This window comes from Maniola hyperantus, chromosome 10 (genome assembly GCF_902806685.2).
Source record: "Maniola hyperantus chromosome 10, iAphHyp1.2, whole genome shotgun sequence".
NCBI classification, from domain to species: domain Eukaryota; kingdom Metazoa; phylum Arthropoda; class Insecta; order Lepidoptera; family Nymphalidae; genus Maniola; species Maniola hyperantus.
Window position 1 is genome coordinate 3,476,604 of NC_048545.1, and position 26,997 is coordinate 3,503,600.

Consider the following 26,997-nt stretch of genomic DNA (forward strand, 5'->3'; position numbering starts at 1 on the left):
CCGTGGCTAGTTACCACCCTACCGGCAAAGCCGTGCCGCCAAGTGATTTAGCGATCCGGTACGGTGCCGTCTAGAAACCAAAGGGACATGGGTTTAATAAAAACTGCCATACCCCTTCCAGGTTGGCCCGTTTCCATCTTCATAACCAGGTGAGATTGCCATCAAGGGCTAACTTGCATCTGAACAAAATAAAAAATTTATCAAGCCATGGTTCGAAGTATAATGGAATATAATTCTGTAATATGGTCTCCGTACTATGCAGTTCATTGTCATCGCTTAGAAAGCGTACAAAAGAAATTTATTCGCATTTTATCTTATCGGCATCATTTCGGCCATAGGCGCACACCTTACCACGACAGACTGAAACACTTTGGGTTACGAACTTTAGAATTTCGCCGGAAGTATTATCATTTAATATGTCTACATAGGATTATTCACTCCAAAATAGATTCTCCCGTATTGCTGTCGTTGATTAATATTAATTATAATGTCCGATTTAGAAACCCTAGAACTTTTGCCCTTAGTGTATAAGAACAATACTTCCTTTTACAATCCCGTTGTCCGTATGTGTCGCCTGTATAATGATCTTTTCACAGCTAACCGTAATATTGACATTTTTAATAATAATTTGAACACATTTAAAAAACATATTAATCAACATTTTGCATCTTCTCCACTTTAAGTATATTTTTCATAGTTAATTTTCTTGTATTTCTTTTTTCTGTGTTTTTATAAATTGTATCTTATCAGTTAGTTAGTGCATATATTTATTTAAGAATTGTTGTGTACACATATTAGGGTTACCGCTTAGATTTAATCTATTGTTTTTTATTTTTATTTGGACCATTTATAGCTGAAACCTGTTTTGTGTGCCTTTATAATAAAATAAAAATAAAATAAAAGATAGCAATGAAAACAACGTAAAGTTAAGAGATGTAGGTAACCCTAGCTCGCTCCCCAGCGCTTTCCATGCAAACATATTTTGACTATCATCTGAATATTAACTCATCAAACGCGACGAAATTTTGTAGATAGGCTTTAAAAACAAATATGTTTGTCTATTGTTTGTCAGATTTCCGTAAAAATGTGTATTTATAAAAAATCTATGAGCGGGTGTAACTTGGAAACTACACATTATTATGAAAATGCCATAGCAGAGAAAATCTCCCAATGAAGGACATTGGGAGATTTTCTCTGCTATGGCAAACTTCATTCTTGTTACTCATATTTTCAGGAAACGTGGAACAGTTGCTTGGAAAAATATGAGTGAAAACTGAAAATCCAATGACACATATTATAATGCATATTGAAGCACAAATTAACATGACAATTACAAACGACTACACAATTAATTTAAAAAAACTCTTAATTTTAACGAAAAGAAATCTGAACAATCGATTTGACTTTACCAAAATACACCTCTGAAAATACGCGTAGCGCCATCTAGCAGAAAACGTAGAAAATACGTGATGAGTCATATTTAACAACGTAGTCTGTCCTTTTGAGAATCTTCTTCGAGGGCGCTGCTCTTACCTATTTAGTTCACGCATTCACGATGTCGAATAGATAATTATGTATCATATTATAAACTCTTGCTTGATGATATCATACCTATCATAATTCGGACCCAAATACTCGTAGTATGTATTTACCTCATAAACTGAGATATCTATGTTACATTTTATTCCGTTTATTAATGACGCATGACATCAAATTATTATGACATCACTAGATGATGCCCGCGCCTTTGTCTGCGAGGATATGTTTTCAAAATCCCGAGGAAACTCTTTGATTTTCTGGGATTAAAAGTAGTATCCGTTCTAAGCTATTTCTGTACCATTTATGTGATGCCTCGCCCTTCATCCATGTGGATTTAGGTATTTTTAAAATGCCGCAGAAACTATTTGATTTTACGGGACAAAAAGTAGCCTATGTCCGTTCCTGGGATGCAAACTACCTCTGTACCTACCAAGTTAAAATCAGTTAAACGGATGCTTCTCGTCTCTTCTTCGTTCTATGGAGGAGCTCGTTGCTTCTTATAAAATCTGGTAGAAAATCATTAGGTACCTACTTACGAAGATTATGCTCTCAACCAAAAAGTACCTTTACGCTATTCCAGCACCTTAGAGTTCAATATCCATTGGTCTTCCGAAGTTTGTACCGCTTCAGCTTCGTAAAAATACGTTACGTGATCCGAAAGGCGTAATGTAATAATTGTTAACGACGACTTCAAAGGAGTTGCAGGGAGCCGGTGTCAGGATACAAGAGGCACAAGTCTGTCCTGTGGAAACTCCTGGAAGAGACCTAAGTATGTCATAACTCTCTTATTTGGTAGGCTATGCTCTGTAGTAGATACCATTTAATTGTCCAGAACTAACGTAATCATACGCCCAATTTTTATTGGACACAGGTATTACCTTCTTATAACATAACTACCCATATCGCACATTGTAAACAGAATTGATCCTATATTCAAAGTCTCGATTTTTAAAGTTCCGTAGCCGAATGGCAAAAAACGGAACCCTTATAGATTCGTCAAGTCTGTCTGTCTGGATGTATGTCACAGCCACTTTTTTCCGAAACTATAAGAGCTATACTGGTTGAAACTTGGTAAGTAGATGTATTCTGTGAACCGCATTAAGATTTTTACACAAAAATAGAAAAAAAACAATAAATTTTGGGGTTCCCCATACTTAGAACTGAAACTCAAATTTTTTTTCATCAAACCCATACGGATAGGTGGTATATGGATATGGATAGGTCTTCAAAAATTATATTGAGGTTTCTAATATCATTTTTTCTAAACTGAATAGTTTGCGCGAGAGACGCTTCCAAATTGGTAAAATGTGTGCCCCGCACGTAGTCGTTGGCACCAGCTAGTATAAACTTCTATTTGTCATGAATGTAAATGGAAAATTGTTGGTATTACGATTATGAATCAAGTAAGTCTATCCTATATGTAGAACAATAAATAACGGTAGATCTTGATGTGAATGCTCTTGGTGCTAGCGCTAATAACTCGGCGGCATTCTCACGGAACGATACACACGTCTTAATTCTTACCTATTTAAATATATTATGTTATCTATTTTACTGTGCTAATTATGGGCCTCACAAGAAAGCTTAGTCACTCAGCGGGCGATGGGGAGAGCTATGCTCGGAGTTTCTCTACGTGATCCAATCAGAAATAAGAAGATCAGTAGGAGAATCAGAGTAATCGACATAGCTCAACGGGTTGCGAAGCTGAAGTGGCAATGGGCAGGGCACATAGTTGGAAAAACCGATAGAGGTTTAGGTCCCACGGTGTTAGAATGGCGACCTCGCACTGCAAAGCGTAGCGTTGGAAAGCCTCGCACCAGGTGGACAGATGACTTCGAACGTGTCGCTGGGGGGCGCTGGATTCAGGCGACGAAAGACCGTGGCATCTGGAAGTCCCTACAAGAGATCTATGTCCAGCAGTGCACGTCTATCGATTGATGATGATGGTGTGCCTTGGCAGTTTAGTTTACTTAGCATTAAACTAAACTACAGAAGGGCTATCTATAATATAAAAATGAATCACCAAATGTGTTGCTCATCGCAAATTTCAAGAACCGCTGAACATATTACGCTAATTCTTTTTTTATAATATTCCTTGAAGTACGAGGATGGTCCTTACGGAGAGAAAAAATTAATTCAACCTCCCCCTCAATTTTCTAAACCTTCAGCTAGTTTTAAATAAAAATCGTGTTGTATGAAGCTGTTTTAATTAGTAGTTATTCTTATTAGTATGACACTGGAGTCTGGACATCACTTGCAAACTAAAGCGAGCTGCAGACCACAACAACTTTTGCTTGAATTGACCCGTCTTCTGCCTAGTACTACATACCTACCTACCAAGAGGTCGTTTGCTGGACCTAGTTATTTCATTAGAGCAAGGATCCCATTATCTTAAAAAAGATGTGGTTATTCAGAGGTTTACTTTCTTTCTAATAGATTCGACAGGTTTAAAAACAGGTTTTATCATTCTGATAAAAAATGGCCTACAAGCTTACCTACATTTTGGTAAGAACATCCTGAAGCTGGAAAAATACGAAAATATTATTACGGATATGTTGATAAGTTTTATTAAAGGGATATTCTAATGGAAAACTGGTCACATTAAAAAAAATAGGAAAATTCCTGTTTTATAGCATAGTTATATTTAATTAGGTACCTATACTAACGTTGAAACTTATTCTGTAAACTTGTAATTGTTTGCTTATAATTAGAATATTTTATTTACTCCTTTATGGGCCCGGCGAATCGTAATGCCTGATATGTAAATTTTATTTAAATAATCTTTATTATGAACTGCGTCAGTGAACAAAAAAATTTAGGTCATTGTATTAATTACAATAATGCAATACCTTAGTTTGCGTAGGGTAAAGTGTTGATAAACTTTTTTGGAAATCTTTGTCTTTTAATTAGATACTTCGGTATTTTAAAGTTTATTTATGTAATGTAGCTGATACACGCGCTACTGCGTGCGAATTTAAGTTTTTAAAAATCCCACAGGATTATTTTATTTATTTTCTGTTTTTTTTATATATATATACCCCCCGTCTCCAGGATGTAGAGATAGCTCTCTGTACCAAATTTCTCATGGATAGACATAGACACTCAGTGTTTTTGTTTTAGATTTTTTTAATTTATGAACTAGCGTTTAGCTGCAATCAAACCTGCTAGCAAGTGATGAATGTAGCCTAAGATAGAGCGCACTTGCCTAGAAGATGCCTATTCACTTTTGACTTGAAGGTATTAGAAGTAGAGGTGAAAACTGATACCTGAAGGGCGTTCCATATCCTAGTGGTTTGAATTAGAAACGAAGCGGCGAATCGCTTCGTACGTGATCGTGAAATTTCGACTACGTACGGGTGCATACCTTGATGATGTCGGTACGATAGTAGAAAGTTGAAGGAAGAACCAGGTCAAAATGTTTTTGGACACACTATTCGAAATATAACCTGTAGGTGTAGAATACCGATAGACAGCCAACTTTGCGCCGATGTTCCAAACTTTGAAGTTTAAAAATATACCAATAGATAAAATATATAATATGTACTAGCAGATGCCCGCGACTTAAAATTTCTGGTTTCTCATGAGATCTGAAATTTTCCCGCTGCAAAAGGCCTCACTTACCTACTCACTCAGTCTCACCTTAAGACACGGATTTAAAGCTAATAACCTAAATGTCTAACCCCAAAAACATAGGACTTTCATACAACCTTCGACCCCCCCCCCTTTCACTCCTTTAGGGGGGGAATTTAGTAAGATCCTTTCTTATCTGATACCTACCCCCTAGAAAGAACCTACCTTCCAAATTTCAAGTTTGTAGGCTTTATAGTTTCTGAGATTTCGTGATTAGTCAGTCAGTCAGTGAGTGGTATTTCTCTTTTATATATTTAGATTAGGTATATCTATGAGTATAGATAAAAATAAAACCCCTATTAGGTGTCAAAGGGTTGTCTGGAAGTTGCTGCTTAGCGACGCCATTGTACCTTTCTTTTTGTTAAAGCCTTTCGATTTTATACGAGTATTCCGATTTTGGTGTAGGATAACGGATATGTCTATTCTACTGCACCAAACTAAATACACATATTGTTCTTCTTCGCTTCTTCGCTCTGGGCTGGTTTCCGCACTTAAACGTTTCCGTCTGTTGTGCATACATATGTACACATATTGTTATGAATACTAGATGATGCTAAAACTATGTCCGTGTGGATTTCTAAATAATACAAACGGAACTCTTCGATTTTCCGGGATAAAAGTAGCCTAGAATACCCACGTAATTCCTTACACCTTCGTTAAACCGATAGACGTTGGGGTCCCAACCCAAGCTGCTGGAATGGCGACCTCGCACCGGAAGATGTAGTGTTGGAAGACCCCCCACTAGGTGGACGGACGACATCAGACTAGTCGCAGAGAGCCGCTGGATTCAGTCGGCGCAAGACAGTGGCGTGTGGAAGTCTCTACAAGAGACCTTTGTCCAGCAGTGGACGTCTATGGGTAGATGATGATTATGATGATGAATTCCTTGCACAAGATGCAAATTATCTCTGTACCAAATGGATGATACCCGCGACTTCGTCCACGTGGAGTTTTTGAAAAATCCAGTGGAACTCTTTGATTCTCTGGGACAAAAAGTAGTCTATGTCTCTGAAATGCGATTTTTCGGGATAAAAAGTAGCCTTATTCGTATACGGGATGCAAGCTGTCTCTACGAAAAAGTGTAGTAGTGCCTGCTACCTAATTCTAGAAAATCAACAAAAAAGTCATCATCAGCATGATCAACCCGAATGAGAAGGGTTTAGGCCACAGTCCACCACTGTGGCCAAATGCGGATTGGAAACTTCCCACACCTTAACAACTCTGACAAGTTAGAGGTAGTGCCCAGTGCGTGTAAATAAGACACGTGTATCTAACAAACATCAAACCTATTTTTAAGTGAAATAATTTGAGAAAAGTCAATACCATCTAATACCTAACAAGCCTAATTAGTGAAGCATTTGAGCATTTCGAAAAGCAACTTTTACGACCGTCTGTGACGCATTGAATTAGACCAATGATACGCAGTTACTTTTCCCTAAAAACCAGTTGCATACCTCCAAAACCTTGTATAACCACATTCCTTCTAGCGCTGCGTAGGTACTATTACGTATATCAGGTATTCGTTTTTTTTACCTTTCTAAGTTGCAGCCTTAGATTAAAGGAAATAGATAGACAGTAAACAGGCACAAATATCTGCTAATCAATACACAAAGAAAAGTTTTTCTGGTGGGAGGCTTCGGCCGTGGCTAGTTACCACCCTACCGGCAAAGCCGTGCCGCCAAGCGATTTAGCGTTCCGGTACGATGCCGTGTAGAAACCAAAGGGGTATGGGTTTAGTAAAAACTACCATACCCCTTCCAGGTTAGCCCGCTATCATCTTAGACTGCATCATCACTTACCACCAGGTGTGATTGGAGTCTAGGGCTAACGTGTTTCTTAATAAAAAAAAATAATAAATAAAAAAAAAGTTCTGACTGAATCATCAACGCCCAGCCCAAACTGAAAAATTGCACAGGCTGAATGAAATAGGACGCGTAATAGAAAGCTAAAATTTTACACAAGGTCTCTTTATAATGTAGCCAGATGTTGTGAGGCCGGAATATTTGACAAGTTACCTATTAGTTTCTAAATTATCACGGGATAGGGAATAAACAGATTTTTTTTCGTTGAGCAAAGCCGAGGGTAGTCGCTAGTAAATTAAAAATAGGTAGTACCTATTAATATACAATTACTATATCTAATATTTGTCATCAGACTATTGCCATCGTCTTCGTCAATTTTCACAAAATCCAGGTATCTTTAAAACTAAAGTGAACTGGCAACCTACCTGTAAAAGCGTCCCATCCTAGGCCACATGATCACTTTCCATCAAGTGTGATTTGTGGTCAAGTGAATAAAAAAAACTTGATTGAGAAACTAAATATGACACTTATCGCCTAATTCTCCGTCTAATTATTTACTTTAGTCTGTGATTCCAGCACTCGTTTAGGGCTAGTCTGACAAAAAAGGTTCCAAAAATCTCTAATATCAATTGTAAAGATATCCCTTCGGAGTTTGGACCTTAAATTAAGTAGTGTTTGAAATCGGTGAAGCCCGAACTTTCGTCTACCTGCGCCTGGCTTAGGGTCAGGCTACATTGAGCTGTTTTAAATACCAACGCGACATGGGGCGATCCACAAACTAACACTACACAAAATAAATACTGAGTCATTATTTCTTTTTTCTAATTTTATGAAGGTAACATTGTAGGTCATAATAAGACTTTTCTGCACAGGGTTTTTGCTTTCTAGTTCCATCAGAACCGGCTTGGTATATAAACAAAATCCCAATCAATATTTGACAAGTTACTAGTTTTTATATAAATGAACTAGACGATGCCAGCGACTTCTTCCTTAATCCACTTGGACTTGGGTTTATTTTTAAATCCCGTGGGAACTTATTAATTTTCCGGAATAAAAGTATTAGGTATGTCCGTTTTCGGGATGCAAGCTATCTCTGTAACTCAAAATCGGTTCAGCGGTCATTAAAAGCTAGCAGACAGACAGACATACTTTCGCATTTATAATATTAATGATTTTAAGAGGGTAGTTCGCTATTGCCCTTGACAGCTCGAACTACATCCCTCGCAGCACCGCAGTCCTGTCGTGACCACGACCCATGCAATTGGATTGAAATATCGACAAATAAAAACGCCAAATTAATCGTGGTATTTACCCGTTATCTAGATCAAAATATGTATATAATATTGGTATGGATATGGATAATGGTTTGTTTTGAGGTGTGTCGCAAGTCGCTTCGCGGCCTAATGTAGCCCCAGCCTTAACAACATTGAATGCAATCAGTGTTCAACAAAAACTCCTTTAATAGAAATACATCAAAAGGCAGGACGTCTAGATGTGCTTTTTTTAGTTCCCATAGTTCCCAGAAACGAGCAGGTAGATTTCTATGCAGCGTCTTCTCAACCCCAAATAATATCAAACCAAAGATACTCGACGAGATAGCTAGCTTTGGCCACAGCTGTGCTTGCTTGAGATTAGATTCAGTATACGAATATATTGTGAATCGTTGACTTTAGGTCAATAGGTAAATTTTTATTTTATTTATGGTACGAGTGCTGTGAGCGAGGATATGGTTTTGAAAATCTCGTGGAAACTCTTCGATTTTTTTAAGCGTACTCCGCACTAGACGGATCATTTCGAACAAGCATTTTTACGGGCTGCAACTTACAACTTGATGACCAAAGTCATACTAATTTCTAATTTTAACAGCTTCAAGTTTTGACTCCTCAATCGTTCACTAACGACCTCTGTGTAGGTAGTAGGTACTATACACTGAACGGGTCATTCCAAACAATGTGCGGGTTGTAACTTGTAATTCGTTTTTGCTTACACTTTGATGACCATGTGTCATACTAATTTTAAAAGCTTCATATAACACGATTTTTCTTTGAAATAGCTCTTCAATAGGTATTAATTCATTTCAATGGCGTGCACTAAAAAACAGACAAACTACGTAATTATTTTCATACTAATAATAATTGAGTGGGTGAAGAATTAGAAATTAAAATGAAACTTCAGTCGACTTTGAAAATTTTCTATTTCATCATCTAAGTTAACAATTTGGCACAAGTTTTTGGCATAAATGTTCACATTTTAAAGAATAAATAAGTGTTTGTACTTAAGTAGGTAATTATTATATTTTTATCACATCAGCGTTTATAACTTACAATTATCTACAGCAAGAACTTACAAAAACACGTCTAGGTAGGTACGTCATAATATAATTAAGACATAATAAATAAATTAAAGTTAATTAAAATAACTGTAAGTACTACTTACCTACTTACTGACTTTGGTTATAATTAGTAATTACCAAGTTATTTAATTTATTATTTCAATTTATCAAATTAATGTATCAAATTAAAATAAATTAACATTATATTTTTATAATAGATGTCTATTCCACATCGAACAGTCAAGTTAAGTTAAGTCAAGTTAAGTCGAACCCTACGTTACACTCTCAGAGAAATGCTTAGGTTAGCTTATTTGTTATTTGAAGCAACTATTTATCTGAAACACATATTTCTTTATTTTTAACCAAAAGGTCAAATACCAATTTTCATACATTTAAGTGTCTCGAAAAAATTTACACTAACTTCATCCTCTATATCCCTAGGGGTGGAATTTTCAAAAATCCTTTCTAAGTAAGCGCCTACATCATAGAAGATCAATTCTGTCAAAATTTCTAGTTTCTAACTACAGCGGTTTAGGCTGTGCGTTGATAGGTCAGCCAGTCAGTCAGGACTAGTTTTTTTTATGTATTATGTATAGGTAGATTATTTAGAACCAATCCTTTGCTATAGTAAACTCAAAAATTAAGACCATTGACTGTGGGAGCAACGCCTTAAGAGTGTTTTCTATACGACTAAATAAATATTCTTTGTTCTTCTGTAACTAACCGTGAAGTCTGAATGAGTTTGAAATAGGTAAGACAAAATTTCAATGTGTGGATTTCGTACTAGGTACATATTTTTCAAGATTTGGTATTCTTAGGACTATTGAGGCTTCACAGATGTTCATTTTATTCTATTAATGATTATACGTTTAGCGTTAGGTAGAAAGTAATGTACATCGTCCTTTAGAATGACATTTCGGCTTTGTAGAGTGTTGTGTCTGTCACTCATACCTATATGACGTTTTGTAGGTTTCAACAACAGAGACAATGCTCTACAAATCTGCTATCTCCTTCTAAAGGTCGATGTACATTACTTTCTGCCGCGTACTGTACTAATTTTAACTTAAACGATATTTACAATTTGACTAGAACTTGAAACACATGATCGGTTTTTTAAACATGGCACAATTCGTTTTTACTATTAGCAAAATAATTTTTTTGGCACTATACATACAATTTTATTGATAATAAGTTTGGTGATAAAAGTTAAATAAATAAAAATAGCTACCTATATATACACTCTGGGTTAGACCCATTACCCATTACACTTAACTTAGAGTAAGCGCCGAAAATTTCTATAGAAAATAATATTATTATTTTAACATATACCTTATAACAAAATTTTTTCAATCATTACATACTAGATGATGCTCGCGACTTCGTCTGCGTGGATTTAGGTTTTTTATCCTGTGGGAACTCTTTAATTTTCCGGGATTACAAGGCAGTAGCCAATTTCCTTCCCCGGGATGTAAGCTAACTGTGTACCAAATTTCATCAATATCGGTTAAATTATTGGGCCGTGAAAAGTTAGCAGACAGACAGACAGTCAGACAGAATTTTATAATATTGGTTTGCTCATCGTGCAATCACAATCTCCACTCCGCATCAGTGGACACTGTGTGATTGGCCAATTCACGGTCCGCTCCGCTCCACTCCGCTCAGCTCCGTGTCAGTGGAAACGCACCCTAATACTAATTTTGACAGTTTCTTAAAACACGATATTTCTTTTAAATTGTCCTCAAAGTACAGATCGTTCACTATAACTTTACCCCTGCCGTCATGTTGGCACCATTGCTTTGTATGCTTTATTCCTTAGAACTTAGGGTTCATTATTGTGTGATTTGCAATGGTGCCAACATAACGTCAGGGGAAAAGTTACAGTGAACGGTCTGTACTAATTTATTTCATGGATTTTAAATTTCTCGAATTGCTCTTTATACCTGATACCGACCTACTGATGGGCCACAGCCTAAAGATTGAGAAAATATGTCTTGCTCATTCAAGTCACTGACAGCAGCAGTAGGAAATAGACTGGATATCTTTGGCGGGTGTGTATGAACCGGCGGCTGGCCGAGCACTACGTCGTTCAACGTCAACAGAGAAGCCGTACAACTCTTCGATTTCCTAGAAGAGCAATACCATAGGACTCTCGATTTGTCTCGTCTCTTGGAAGAGTTCACGAAGTATGTGTTTCCCTCGAAGAAGAGAAGCTTCCCACCTCTGGGCGTGAACAAGTAGCGCGCACCTTGCAAATACATTATTACTGTTAAACAATCGTCACTGATTAAGAAATTGCTTTTAAAAATTAACAAAGGCGGGAACATACTTATAACATGCGACGCGTGGTGCCTACACAAATTGTTGCGTTTTCTACTAGCGACCGACCTGTCGCGGTTTCTTTTTGGTAAAATATATACATATAATTCAATTGGATTTTCTAATTATTATGTTTTTGGTTATTGTGAGTAGTTTTTGAGATTAGCACGCGATTAGATTTTTGAGATATACAAATTCGGCGTAAGGACTTTGGACAATTATTTATTTATACAGCTTATATCCATCTGGAATAATGTACTTTTCGGATGGTGAAAAAAAATTTCAAATATGTGTTGTGCGTGGTTCCGGTGATACTATTCACAAACTCACAAAATTCACACTTTTTCTTTATTTATAACATAAATAATGGCGACTAGAACCGTAGGTACGAAATAGGACCTTGAACCATCCTATAAAATTATGCTATAAAAGTACAAACGCCCAACGCGTCGCATCGCTAATAGTATATTTCCGCTCTAATAAAAACATCACATACCTTTTGAGAGGCAGTATTTCTTTGGTATTTTTCATGTAAAGTTATATCGTCGGTAGCGAACCTATATGTAATGTTTACTACATACATAATATATTCCATGAATCAAATAAAAGGAATCGCTGAGTGTTTTAATGCGAGCGAAAGAGCACAAATGTATCTACTAGAATTTTTTTGTTTAATTATAAGTTTTACCTCTATACTTTTTTAAATGATCGAAATGGAATTGTAACAGCTATAAAATCATCTAATTACGACTGTATTACTTAACATAAATCTGTGAAAAATATGGAATAAATATTGAAAAAAAATTTTTACAAAAAAAATAAAAACCGACTTCGTTACACAAACACTAAAAATTGAAAAATAATTTAATTTATTACCGATTATATTATGTATACAAGAGTTAATATAGTTCCATAATAATACTTTTTGGTGCCGGTGCCAATTAGCTTTAGCTGCGCGAATCGTCTAGACTTCATATTTTTATGGGACTCCACAATGGCACCTCATTGGCACCGACCCCAAAAAATATTATTATGGAACTATATTAACTCTTGTATACATAATATAATCGGTAATAAATTAAATTATTTTTCAATTTTTAGTGTTTGTGTAACGAAGTCGGTTTTTATTTTTTTTGTAAAAAAATTTTATTTCACAATTTTTAGTGGCCCCATGGAATTATGCTATGACTGGTTAAAAATCTACTGTTTACTAAGCTTTTACACTGATCGCGAGCAATTTACTCTTATCCGTTGAGGAGTTCCAGTATCTATCTTCGAAGATGTTCATCAGATCTTCACCAAATTGAAATGGGACCAACTTTGAAGTATACCCTTTCAAACAAAAAAAGAATTTTCAAAATCGGTCCAGGCGTTTTCGAGTAATCGGGGAACATACATAAAAAATAAAAAAAAAAAAAAAATAAAAAAAAGTATTCCGACGAATTGAGAACCTCCTCCTTTTTTTGAAGTCGGTTAAAAAGGTTTCAAGAAAACAGTTAATTGCAGGTAAATGGTAAAAGTATTTTCTTTCATTATATTTACATCTCTACAATACCAACTATACCAATTAATATTAGCTTTTATCTATCAATGGAAATTAGACTTCAACATCGCATCTCATACACGCTACCGACAAAATAACATTATAATGGTTAAAAAAAATACAATGTAACATTTTAATAAACTATATATTTTCACAAATAAAAAGCTTAAATTAATACATTTTGAAAAGCAAAACTCATTCATAATACTTTAATGTGTCTTGTACTATTGTGTTAAATATGGCGTTGTAACAACAAATCATATCACAAGGCATATTGCGAGGCAATGTGTGTTCACCCTTATCTACCATGTCACGACTTCCAACTCGCAAGAGGCGCATGAAAAGCATTTTCAAAATAAAAATACTTGCGTGTGACGTCAACAACAAAATTCAACCGCATCGATCGCATAGAACAAATCACGCATTTTCCGGCGTGCCCGATGCTAACGATGTCACTTGCATTTTCAGTTGGATTCTTGAGGGTTTGACGACTCTTGCGGTCGTATGTGATATCCTACATGTACAGCTAATAATAAAAATAATACTTTGATCATAAAGAACTCTAGCAAAATACAGTCTAAGGGCCGATTCACATTGACACTGAGTCAAAGCGAATCGACGCTAGCATGACCTCTATCTCAACTATGTTAACCACAAATTTATACTGAGAAAAAACGACAAAAAGACTGCATGCGAATGCGCGCGACTTTGCTCGATAGAAATGTGTGCATTACACCGTGGATATAGAGTTTAAAATGCTATGAAACATTTTGGATTGTCGGTCCGATTCGTTTCGATGCTGTGTCAATGTGAACTGTGAATCAACCCTAAACGATCAGCCAATATAGGCCGATTTTAGAATTGTGTGAGAACTAGGCCATCTGATCTGAAAGCATGTAATTTGCTACTGCTCTTACAGCCGTACTCAGAGTCGCTTATTCGTTACTTAAGTTTAGTTAAAACGAGACTGAGCTATATCTCTCATATAAATCTGTTTCGTTTTAACTCAGATTGAGTTAAAACGTAAGTAACGATTAGCGACTCTGAGTACGGCGGTTATTGCTTAACTGTGTAATTATATTACATAAAAGCTCATGTTCTTCGTATACCTATAAAGCTTTGAGATCTCTGGCTATACTCTCGGTACACGTTTTAAATATAAACATTATTGTAGCAAAGCTCGTCGCGTTACAAAACTCGCCTCATTTTTCTTATCGCACATTATTATTTTCTAATAATGATTAATTGCGTCAAATAGGCATATAATATACCTACCTACTAACAAATTCCTGAAAGGCCGGCAACACATAGGCGTTTCCTCTGGTAGGTACTGCATATTAATATGTTCATGGGCGGCGGTAATATCACTTAACATGAGGTGACCCGCCTGCTCGTTTGCTCGTTATTTTTATTTAAAAAAAAACCTAGACCCAAGTCTCGAAAACAGACAAGTTGAGACAAAAATTTGAAGCAAATCTATAATCTTATTTAGTTTGCCAGGTTTGTGACATAAGCCCTAACAGTTCCGGAAGCTACGTAGACTAGAACGGATAAGGCAAGTGTTGTAAAGCTACGTGCTCTAACCATAACAGCCTAATGGACGCAAGACATTAAAATTGTAACAGCAAGTGTGTAATTAAAGTTAACGTTATCGGAAGCACGCACGAGTGATTACACAATAATAAATGTTTACAGTTCGGGATCTCCAAACTGCATAAAAGTAAGTAAAATATTTAGAGAGGTAGCATGTAGGCTGCTCTGTGTTTTCTATGAAACAGTGCTGAAATCACCAATGCGTACTTAGCAGCGATAAAGGCGAGTCACCGAGGCGGGCAGCGCGGCTTTGAAGTAAACCGCTTGGCAACGTTCAAATTCTGTGTTTCAAACGTTAAATTTGAATTTAATAAATTATAGAAGTCCTGTTGAAAACCAAAATTTAGCAGGTTCTCTGTAGTACTTAAAGACAAATATTTCCATATAAAAATTATTTGCCAAGTCAGAAATTTAAGTATTAAATAATTCGTTTTAGACTTTTATTTCGGCTTATTTCAAGATTTTATTTGATCGAGTGAAGTACTTCCTATTGTGTATCAAAGTAGCACATTCTTAAGACAATATCTTTAGGTATATTGTAAATTTTTAGCAAGGCCATTATTTAATAGTAAATACCTAAAACATTTGATCTAGCAAACCAGTTTTTTCCGCTTAGCCTCGGTGACTCGCCTGTCCCACTAGATATGACGCTTCATAGTAACAACATGTTCCAACGAACATCGGTGTTCACACTCCTGTCAATAGTAATCCACTTTAGATGCAGTCCGTTTCTACGAACATGGATAAGTCAGATACTGAATCTACATATACCTACTCAAATACAGAGTGTAACCAGAACGCTAGCAAAAACTTAGCGTTATTGTTATACTACCTGAACGCAATCCAATACCATTACCCCATTGTGTAGTTTTAGTGATTTAGTATTTTTCAAACCCGCAATGTATAGCGTGCAAAACTCGGATCAATGCCTCACCTACGACGCGGCATTAACTACGAGTGGACTACTTACGTAACGTTCGTTGACCTCTAGCGTCAGTCAGATGTTTTATTTGCAATATATCGTAAACTTTTACAAAATTATAGGATTTTTTATATATTCTTTAGCGTTTTTTTGTGGTATCATATCAGTAATCATCAGTGCTATCACCTGTCTTCGTTTTTGCCAGCGTCCTGGTTACACCCTCTATGATAACGTGACTAATAATTTAGAGTTATCGCGCTAGTTTAATTTTTACAAACGGATTGCGTTTAAAGTGGATTACGATTGACATAAGTGCGGACTGCGGATACCGCAGTTCACTAATACGATGTTCGTTGGAACGTATTGTTAGTTGTTACTATAAAGCGCCGTGCCGTATCTAGTGGAAAATTTATATCGCTGGTACTTAGTATCTAATGTACAACTATATCATCATATTATGTGCCAAATACTGTGCACACTGCATAGACTATAGGAAAAGGATAGATGGAACCCTGCAGAATGTGTACTACAAAAAGGAATGTTTTACAAAACTGACTAAACTAAGTATCTATATGCGATCCATAATTGTTATTGATAGAATATACAGGACTCTTGCTTAAGCTCTATTGTAACCAATAGTGGAAGAGAAGAATTCAGAATTCTGTTGTAGCAGCCAAAGTTTTCTATTCTACTTATTGCATTTACATTTAGCTTTAGGCTGTATTTAATTATTACTGAAATCGATTTAGTTAATCTGCAGAATTACGTTCGTCTCCTTGATTGCATGTCAATTCTAAGTCCATTGGCGGCTTCCTTTGTCTTTGTTTTCTAAAATCAATTGGGTATTTGACTCCAATTTTTTTATTGCTTTACTATAAACTAGGATAAAAAAATTGACGAAAACTGAAAAAAACTAATTAAATCGATCAAATAACAAAAAGGTTATAAGCATTTAAATATTTCTGATTATAAGAGATATGGAGTGATATAGAATTATGACGTCATTGTGACTAATGCCATAGTAGCTTCGTGCGGTTTCATACAAATTTTCGTTTTGCGAGAAAGGGATAGAAGATCTCCCTCCAAAATTAAAATGCCTGTAACTTTGTAAATCTTTGTTGGATTTTAATATTTTTTTTCAGCGTACGTCATTATTTTTATCTTAGTTTATAATAAAGTAATAATATTAACCAAATTCAAAAGTCGTAAAATACCCAATTCATTTTACCGGCTATCTTTTACCTTTAGCCTGAGGTAGTGTGAAAGGTTTCACATCCTCAAACGGATCCGCAGCAAGCAGTCGCAGCGCTGCTTCGGAAGTACTGTGATACTGCACGTCGGTGCGTGGACCCTGGTGCCGCTGACGCAGCGCCACATCAGCGCTGAATGGTTCATCTCTTCCGGGACCACTACAATAATACCCTCCTGTTACCTAATTGGTGTAAAAGTAATAACTAATACTATTATTGAACAAGCATTTTTGAATCTAAATATATGCCTAAAATGAGAAGTCGGTTGAAAAGGTGACTGACTGTCTGACTGATCTATCAACGCACAGCTCAAAGTACTGGACGGATCAGGTTGAAATTTGGCATGAGATAGCTATTATGACGTAGACATCCACTGAGAAAGGGTTTTTGAAATTTCAACCCCTAGAGGGGTAAAATAGGTGTTTGAAATTTGTGTAGTTCACGCGGAAGAAGTCGCGGGGATAAGATCTGTATCTAGTCTGTGATAAGATCCCATAATATGTCAAAAATCTAAATTCAAATAATTTATTCAAAATAATAAATTACACTTTTTGATGGTCGATTGTTGGATTTGTAAGATATAGTGGTGATAATTATTACGCGAACTTAAAACTAAAGCTCAGTGCACGAGTCTGACTCGCACTTGGCCGGTTTTTAATTTAAAGACTAGCGCTTGGCTGCAATCACAGTGATGATGTAGCCTAAGTGGAGCGCGCTTGTCTGAACATGCCTGGCGGTTCGAATTAGAAACGAGGATGCAAATCGCATCATACGAGTTAAGTGTCCGAAGTAACCAAGGTTTCCAGATAAATGCTTATTTGGCGAAATAAAACACAAAATTACATAAAGTACCGTGGTATTATAAATACCCTAAAATATTTACTAAACCAACTTATTGTGAATAAATTATCCTGTTTCATCCTGAATACACCCGGAAGAAAGGAAAATGAGAAATGACGTAATTGATTATGGATATCGCATGGCGGCCCACGCCAAACTGAATTAGACTATTTTCGAGCTATTTTCGTCATACCTTCAAGAGCAAAATTATCATCGTCCTTTCCTTAATAACCCTGCCTATAAAGCGTCTAGAGATGTACCAACTCAAATTAAAAGGATTATCATCATCATCACTGCCCATATTATATCTTTAGCCATATTATAAATGCGAAAGTGTTTGTTTGTAGGTTTGTTGGTTTGTCCTTCAATCACGTTGCAACAGACCAAAGGATCGATGTGAATTTTTGCATGGGTATAGTTAAAGACCTGGAGAGTGACATAGGCTAATTTTTATCCCGAAAAATCATACATTTCCCACGAGATTTTAAAAACCTAAATCTATGCGGACGAAGTCGCGGACATCAGCTAGTTATCCAATACTGCGAACAGGTCGACTCTCAAAATAAGAAGAAAGATAAAAGGGATATGAAAGAGAGAGACAGGTATTTTGCTATAGTCTGCTAGAACCAGATAAATCTACATAATACAACGTGCAGCGTGCATTTTGCACCGCCCGCCCTCTCGCTAGCTACTACACGTCATGCAGGAAAAGCAAGCAATACGCACCACCACCACGCACCACCACCACGCACCACCACCACGCACCACCACCCAGATCCTCCAAGACACACTTGCACGGTCCACTCCGACACCAGAGCGTTCTCGGGACATGTTGACTCTACAGCGCAAAAGTGCAGTAATATTATGTAAAGATTTATCTGGTTCTAGAAGGTAATCTAAATATATAAAAGGAAAAGGTGACTGACTGACTGGCTGATCTATCAACGCACAGCTCAAACTACTGGACGGATCGGGCTGAAATTAAGCATGCCGATAGCTATTACGACGTAGACATCCGCTAAGAGGATTTTTGAAAATTCACCTTTTCCTTTTTTTTTTTTTAAAAGAATATTAGCCATGTTAAATGACTAATATTACCCTTTCCTCTCCAATTAAGCGTCAGGCTTGTGCTAGGAGCAGGTACGACAATAGTGCAACGGGCGGGGTTTGAACCGTCGACCTTTCGGTTTTCAGTCCACTCCTATACCGGTTGAGCTATTGAGGCTCTAAATTTTTTATATATTTAGATTGGTCCCTGTCGGCAGCCGAAGTTGGCACATCTGTCTGTTTACCCACGTAAAATCACCAAGATCACTTTGATGTTATTTGAATGTGAGATAAAAACCGATATTTCTTCCTTCCTCACCATGCTCGTAATGCGCCAATGCCTAGAATGATAGCCCAGGTACGATTCCTGGGTGAAATTACTCGTGTGTAGAGCAATTTATGTTCTAATTTCTTCATAAGATCGAGGTCATGTGCAAAATGGATGCTAGGAGCAGCATTCTCATACAGTAAACTTCTAGAAAAAAAATGTATCTTTGTACCTAATCTACAAATTTAATATTAGATGATGCCCACGAGCTTATTAAAAGTCTCGTGGGAATCCTTTGATTTATAGAGATAAAAAGTAGCATATAAGCCACTTTTTAGGTCTTTAAAACTGTACCCCGCCAAAAGTCAAGGCGATCGTTGCTCCGTTGCGATGTGATTGAAGGACAAACCAACAAACAAACCAACACACTTTCAAAATAATATCAGTAGGGGGTTGATATTACATAAAAAGAGAAACTCCATGACATTTTCATACGGATGGAACCTGACAAATTAAAAAAAACACGATTAATTGTGAAGTCCCTAGTTCACGTTGGTTCAACGCGGTCATCGAGTGCCGGCAAACGCTATATACCAATTGGGCTAATAACATGTGCATCAATCACAACACCTATTGGCCAGCCGACAAACGCTGGCTTCTCGCGCTAAATAAACGTATTATGAATGCTGTCGACAAGCAGGTTAGGCCAACGTATACAACGGGCTTAATAACATTCGTATTGCGTGATTCGTCCCACGCTACACGAGACTTAAAAATAGAATTGAGAAAATCTTAAAAAAAGAAATGAGTTGCTCTCGTCCTAAGAAACTCCAAAAATAAAGAAAATCGCTTCTTTCCGATCATAATATAAGCCTACAGCTTATGCAAAGGCATTCTGCGTACGGATTTACGTCATTTTTGGTACTTTGCTTTTTTTCCGTTGTGCGTCTAAACATCACTTATGACGATCATTTTATTATAGATACAAATAGGCTAATGCCTATTAAATAACTCACTTTTCACTTTAAAAAGAAACGCTTTTTGTGCAACTCAGATTTTCGATAGGACTAAGAGCGCCTACGATAAAAACTAAAAGTAGCCTATATGCTATGTCTCTAAATTGCAAGTTTACCAAAATCTATTTAGTGGTTTAATTGTTAAAAGGCAAAAGATAGATGTACTTTCGCATTCAAAATATTAATATGATAGTGATAAACTGATAAAGTAGGTACGTTAACCCGTTGATCATGAGCCTGATCTCTCTTGTGTTGTGTCATCGGACTATTAAAGTGTGGTAATAAAAAGTGTTTGCACTTTGCGCACTAATTAACTCCTGCGTAGAAGCCCAAACTCGGTCAGAAAAAAAAATTAAGGAAATAGGTGTATGAAAAAATGGTAAAGGTGGCAACCCTAGTGAAAGATCATTTTGATGGCTGCCATAAAACATGGAAGTTGTACACTCACAGTGAAGTTATGCGTATGTTTCCAGGGCTGAGACTGGGGTAGGTTTTAAGCCGGGTGTACGTACACGCGTAGAGTCAACTAACATACTATTTTACAAGTTCCCAGCAGTGTACCTTTTAAGGAGTAATCTCATACACCTTAAACTTACGTATTTTTTATAACGTGTACCTAGCTATCACTACTAATATAAACACTGACATTATAATTATTGTGAAAGTGGATTAATCACGCTATAACAGAGGAACGGATATAATAATTATTATACATCTGGAGAATGACAGGGTACTTTTTATCTTAAGAAATCAAAGAGTTCCCACGGGAATTGGCGGGCATTATATTATAGTAATTATTAATATTGTTTATTTAATTAGTTTTCCTCTAGCTTACCCTACCCTCATCTACTACAGTTAAAGTATTCTAATTAAGTATCAAACTTTTCTTACTTCTATGTAGGTAATTAAAACAATCCGCGATTTCTAGAAGTAGTAGAAATAGTAAGGCAAATGGTAGAGTAACTTGCGCTATTTCAAATATTCAATTCAAATCCAATTTACATTGGTAAGCAGTTGTTTACGAGCATAGTACTCGTCGAGCTACTATACCAGTTACTCTACCAGTATAAACTCGGCTTTATCGATTGCCCCGCGAACTAGACGCATATGAATAAAAGTTAAGTAATATTTTAAATATTTTCAAATAAAACAAAACTAAGCAATACGGTATTTGACAACTAGTCAAATCAGTAACTTTTTATCAAACGACAAAACGCGCGCTTAGTATGCGAGATTCTATGAAATACCGGTGTGTGACGTCACAATCATTTGACGTGCTTTTTTAGTTTAGTCAATAATTTAAAATGGTTATTGCACTTAAAACCAACAAAGGACGTGGATTTTACGTATTTTGGATAACCCTCTATTTAATAATCACTGAGAAATAATTTATTTTTGACGTAGTCAAATACCCAATTAATGAGGACTTTTAATTGCAACCGCATAGTTAGTTAGCTACACATTGTTCCTATAACTGGAAAATCCCAACTCATGGCAACCCTAGTTTTAAAATTATTTTTATGACGAGAAACATTGATATAAGAAATCAAGACATTCAGATAGAAAAGTGAAGACGTCCTAAAAGAAGCGGCAATTATATCACTTTATTTTTAGCGGGAACAGCTGTATAGACTTGTTTTAAGACCTGCTTATATTAATTGTTAACGTAGTAAAAGCATCTAAATGCAACGCACAAGAAACAGAATTTTCAATTCAAATTGTGTGTTTCCGAGGCTTTTCAATAGATATCAATGGTAGTCATAAAATATAAAGTTACTGCGTATATAGCTATGCACTAGGGTGGAACCTGAATCTAGATTCTAGATGCAAGGCGCAATTGCACAAGAAACTTTTGATAGAACTTCCAATTCAAATTGCAAGTGCGTATAATAATATAATCTTAGGATTTTTAATAGATATCAATGGGCAGTGATAAAAAAGGAAATTACTGCGCATTATACCTACAAAGGACGCCGAGGATTTGGATACAATGCACAAGGTTGACACAGTTTCCAATCAACAAAGCAAGTGTGTATCATAGGATTTTTATTTCGATATCAATGGCAGTCATAAAACACGGAATCTACTCTGTACTATACCTACGAAGGAGGCTGGGCCTGGGATGCTGTTATCGATTGGGCTAACTGCGCGCTAGACGCGCATGCCTCGACGCGCGCCTGGTGGTGCACCACCTGCCACCCGCCACCACCCGCTACCACCCCACTACCACCCCACCACCATCCCACCGCCCCGCGAATACCACCGCCAGTTAGCGTTAACATTCCCCCTGTTTATGAAAAACATGATGCTTTTCTATAGCCCTACTCTCCTCATTTTTTTTTTTAAATAAAGTTTGAATCCATATTAACTAATAGGTAGATAAGTAATATGCGAAAGTGTCTGTCTGTTACCTTTTTCCAACCGTTAAACCGATTTAAAAACAAATTAGTACCTGAACGACTTTGAACAACACGAAACAACACTAATTTTAAGGCCGGCAACGCATTGGTGGTTCCTCTGGTACTGCAAATGTTCATGGGCGGCGGTAATCACTTAACACCAGGTGACCCGCCTGCTCGTCACATTTTTTGCTTTACGTTTCTGATACGGACCACTAACGTGTGGAATGCTCTACCAGCATCCGTGTTCTCTGCCACATATATACATTCAAGACAACAGTGAATAGGCATCTTCTAGGCAACCTAGACATTACATCATTACTCTGTGTTAGGCAAGATTATCGCAAGATTAAGCGCAAACCTATCTTGCAATCAAAAAAAAAATTACATCATGGAGACGTAGACATACGGACATACGGACGCCTGCTAGAGTAGTTTGTTCGATATTAATATTTAAAAAATACCTACATACCTACTCGTACATTACCTTTCTTACGATTTCGGAATGTAGGAATTGCTTTGCTTCTTTACGTAAATCTAGTTGAAAAAACATTAAATATCTGAAACCTTTATTTTAATATGTATCAAGAACTGCAGATTGTATTCTTTTAAGAATATAATAATATTATGATTAGATATGTAATAACAAGTAAGTAACAATAACATTATTAATAATTACAAATGTTATATTTTGCCATGCCTTAAGGGGGCTTCATTTTGTAATATTATTAAAATATATTTTTATAATGTAATACATGAATGCAAATAAAGAATATAGAATTTATTGTATGAAGCATTGATCGTGGCAATTGTGGAAACCCTTTGGAATAATTACTAAAGGGTTTCGTAATCTTGTCCTAATTGCTTGAAGGTCATGGTTAAATTACGTTCCTTCCTAAAGGGTTTTGAAGTTCCAGTGACTCAAGAGTTGTCCACAAAAGAATTACTCAAATTGTAAACTTTTAATAAAAACGTTTTATAATATAAGAAATGACAAAAAAATAACACAGAAATAGAAATAAAATAATGCCAAAAGAATAAAAGAAATTAATTTTATATAAAGCGATAATTTATGTCTAAATATCAATTTAATCTACAGAAAATCTGAACAATCGTGTTCTTTATTTTCGTTTTCATAAATGTAACTGATTTTAATTTTTTAATGTTGTTGAATATTTATTTATAGTACATATTTGAATAAATGAAATATTTTATTTTATGTCAAATAATTTAATTTCATATTATAGATTACTATTTCCTCGTAGTTTTGAATTAGGAACATCTACGTCATTCGATAACATTCAAAATGGCGTACGCATCAGTTTTGTTACGTTCGGTTTTACGGGTTTCACGTCAATGAAATTGCTGATATAACATAACAGTTAGGCATCTCCAAATATAAAATAGAGAGGGAAAAGGAGGTCGCGCATTTTCCTCATCCCTGCGCACACATTTGTAAGACAAGAAAGGGACGTAAGTCAAAATTAGGGCATACAGGGCGGAACTAGGCTGTAGCCGGGAGACAGCGGTACGCCCGTGCGATCCCCATGCCCTGCCGAACTTTCTTCTTTCATAACTTTGTACCGAGTATTGATCCGTCACAACTGCGCAATTTATATACCTCATACAAGTTACAACTGATATTGAAATGGGGAAACTACGCAGAACAAACCGCCACCGCTAAAATCGCGGGCGATATCCTGATTTTAATAATATAAAGGTAGATGTTAGGATATTAGTTAGGTACTCCTTTGCGCCACAATGACTGGACCGATTTGGCTGAAATTTGTGACATAGCTTACACCCTGAATTAACTCAGAAAATCTAAGAGTTTCCACGGGATTTGTATAAAACCTATTTGCAAATTTTGACTGATTTCCAATACAAAAGCTTCAAAACTGCGTTATTCTTCAGTTAAATTTATTAAGCGATCGAAAAATCGGCCCCAAAGCTATAAATATTCTTCACTTGGAATGGAATCAATTAGGTTTATTTTTATCACAAATACCTGGAGTGGCACGAAAAGGTTTATGGAAATTTAAGGCAGGTCTCTGCCCGATCGCCGAAAATTTGCGCTAGATTGTAGAAAAACAAAATACATCATATCAAATAGTTTCAATCATTTAATTTTTGTCCTACATTAATCGTTAACAAATTTAGTCTATCAACTCATTTTTTTCGAATAGATAGAAGAAATTAAATCTTCCATATACTTAAAAATAATTCAATCTTTCATAAAGACTAAGGCTCAGCTGAGTTATTATTGATATTTGTACATTTTATTTTAAGTAGGTAAGTAAGTAACATCAAACTTAACTAAAACAAAGCAATTCTCTCATTAACAAAACATCGATTTGTCGATTTGACTTCACAAAGTTCGAATACTATAATAATTGTTACTTAATACAAAGTATGTTCATGCAAAATGCTTTATTATTTGTAGAAAAATGATGTTAGTAAAAAAACATCCGCAAAAAAATTACTTACTTTCAAAAAAAAATGTGGCACATTAAAATAATTGAATAACAAACACCACTATGTAAAAATAAATTGTATAACTGATTTAGCATTAAGTACCTATTAAATTACAAAAAAAAATACGTTTAAGAAAACCTATACGTAAAATAAAATCAATAAAAAAATTGTTATTTTCCAAGACAGATATAAGTTGCATTTAAATAAATGAGGAAAAAATTGATTCAGACAAATAATTCAAAATAATAAAAATAGCATAAACAAGTACTTATTATGTCAGTTTTATATCTAAAACTTGTACAATACTTTTTTTTTGAACAATCATAAAGTAATCAATAATATTTTTAAAAAAATTGTTTGTAAAAAAATATTCTTACTATCTTACAGCGAGAACGCTCAAACCGTTTTGCTACCTATACCTATGATAGGCGTCCTTACGCCTTACGTACTTGCCGTCAGGAGTGAAATAGTAGCTTGGAGGGGCGTGGATGTGTCTTCCACGCACCAGGAAGAGGATATCTCCGTCTCCTGACCTCGAGGGTGCCGTGATGACGTCAGCGCGGCAACCCGCCATGTCTCGAGAGGAACAGTACCACTGCTTCCGGCCATGAGCTTGTAAGTTCTTCAGGTAGAACGTATAGCCATCATGCAGCAAGAGCGACTTCCCTGTCCTCGAAGGCACGTACACAGCCGGCGCGGATTCTGAACCCATCGTACAACATCAGCATGCTACAGAATACAACAACTATACTACAATCTAATCATAACTCTACTTATTGACTACTAATTACAACAATACCACAAAATAAAACACGTCAACTTTATAAACATTTTAAGTTTCCAAATACTTTATACATAATATTTTATTTTCATTAATTATATTTATCATGCTATAGCTGTAGGTACATTTTTATTTTAACAAGTTTTAATATTTAATATAGATTATAAAGAGTAGAATATTTTGTACGTTATTAAATAACACAATTTTTTCTTCAACGATTTTTAAAATAAGTGAGAAAATAAAAAGTTTTGTTACTATCAAATACAAACTTCTGAAAATATTAAAAGAGTCAATCAGTAAGTAATACAATCAGTAAACATTTTTTTTAACTGAGCATTAGGTAGGCTTGCTAAAATATCGGAATGTTTGTAAAATAGATTACTAGAACACTCTTTATAACGTAACATTAATAGCGTAACATGTTACCTATTGTAAATAAATAATTTAAATTTGAATTTGTCTGGGTAATAAATTTTAGACGGAAATGCAGCCAGGATTCTAGGCACCATTCCACGCGGGCATGATCTGTACAGTAATTAAATAAAACTATCTATAAGTTTTATTGTACATTTAACATTTTCAACAAATAAATAAAATGAACTTGTGACAATTCATGTATGGACAAAATACCAATAGTGACTCACTTAATATTTAAGACGATCAAGTATTAAGAGACGTTTTTCATATTTGGCTGTAAATGGCGTTACACTTCGTAATAGTCACTACGAGTCCGTTCCACTGACGCCATTGGCCGTGACGTCATGCCTAGCTAATCTCTCACCGTAGAGTCGGAATATCTCGTACAAGTTGAGGTTGTTGAGGCCGTTGAGTCTGTTGGCGTCGTTGAGTCTGTTGACGTTGTTGAGCGGGCGCATACGTGGCAAGGACGCACGCGCATTTCCCGGTCAGCGTGGAGGATGGTTATGCTTCCCCTCCACTGCAATGACCTCTCGATGGTACGTCCTCAAAGTTGCCGGACATTGGTACCTATTTCTTGCTGCACAGTACCAGAGGACTTTAGGCTGGTTCCGGTAAGCGTTGTGAGGGCGATAGTAGTAACCGTCTAGAACCAGTTTCGGATAGCCTTTATCGCTCGGAATGACTTGCACTGCAACATGGTATTAATGTTAATTTTAATCACACGACGATACTAATATTATCTTTACACAGAACTTAAAAAGAATCGTTAAGGTGGTCTATCAATTTAGTTTCGAGATTCATGTAAAACTGTCGCTGTGGGCGAA

General features: G+C 36.0%; 1 protein-coding gene across 41 annotated transcripts in view; it reads right to left on the minus strand.

Annotated features, from left to right (window-relative positions):
• LOC117986086 (modifier of mdg4-like) overlaps positions 1 to 26,997 on the minus strand; it is a 244,123-nt gene that overhangs the window by 155,154 nt on the left and 61,972 nt on the right. The window contains exon 5 of one of the 41 annotated variants that reach the window (XM_069501345.1): positions 24,601 to 25,674. The exons of 39 other annotated variants lie outside the window; for them this stretch is intronic. In XM_069501345.1, coding sequence (XP_069357446.1) covers positions 25,382 to 25,674 — 293 coding nt within the window. In that variant the 3' untranslated portion in view covers positions 24,601 to 25,381. Of the gene's footprint in view, positions 1 to 24,600; positions 25,675 to 25,790; positions 26,862 to 26,997 lie in introns of those variants that run through there. One more of the 41 variants, XM_069501361.1, reaches the window with a different exon arrangement.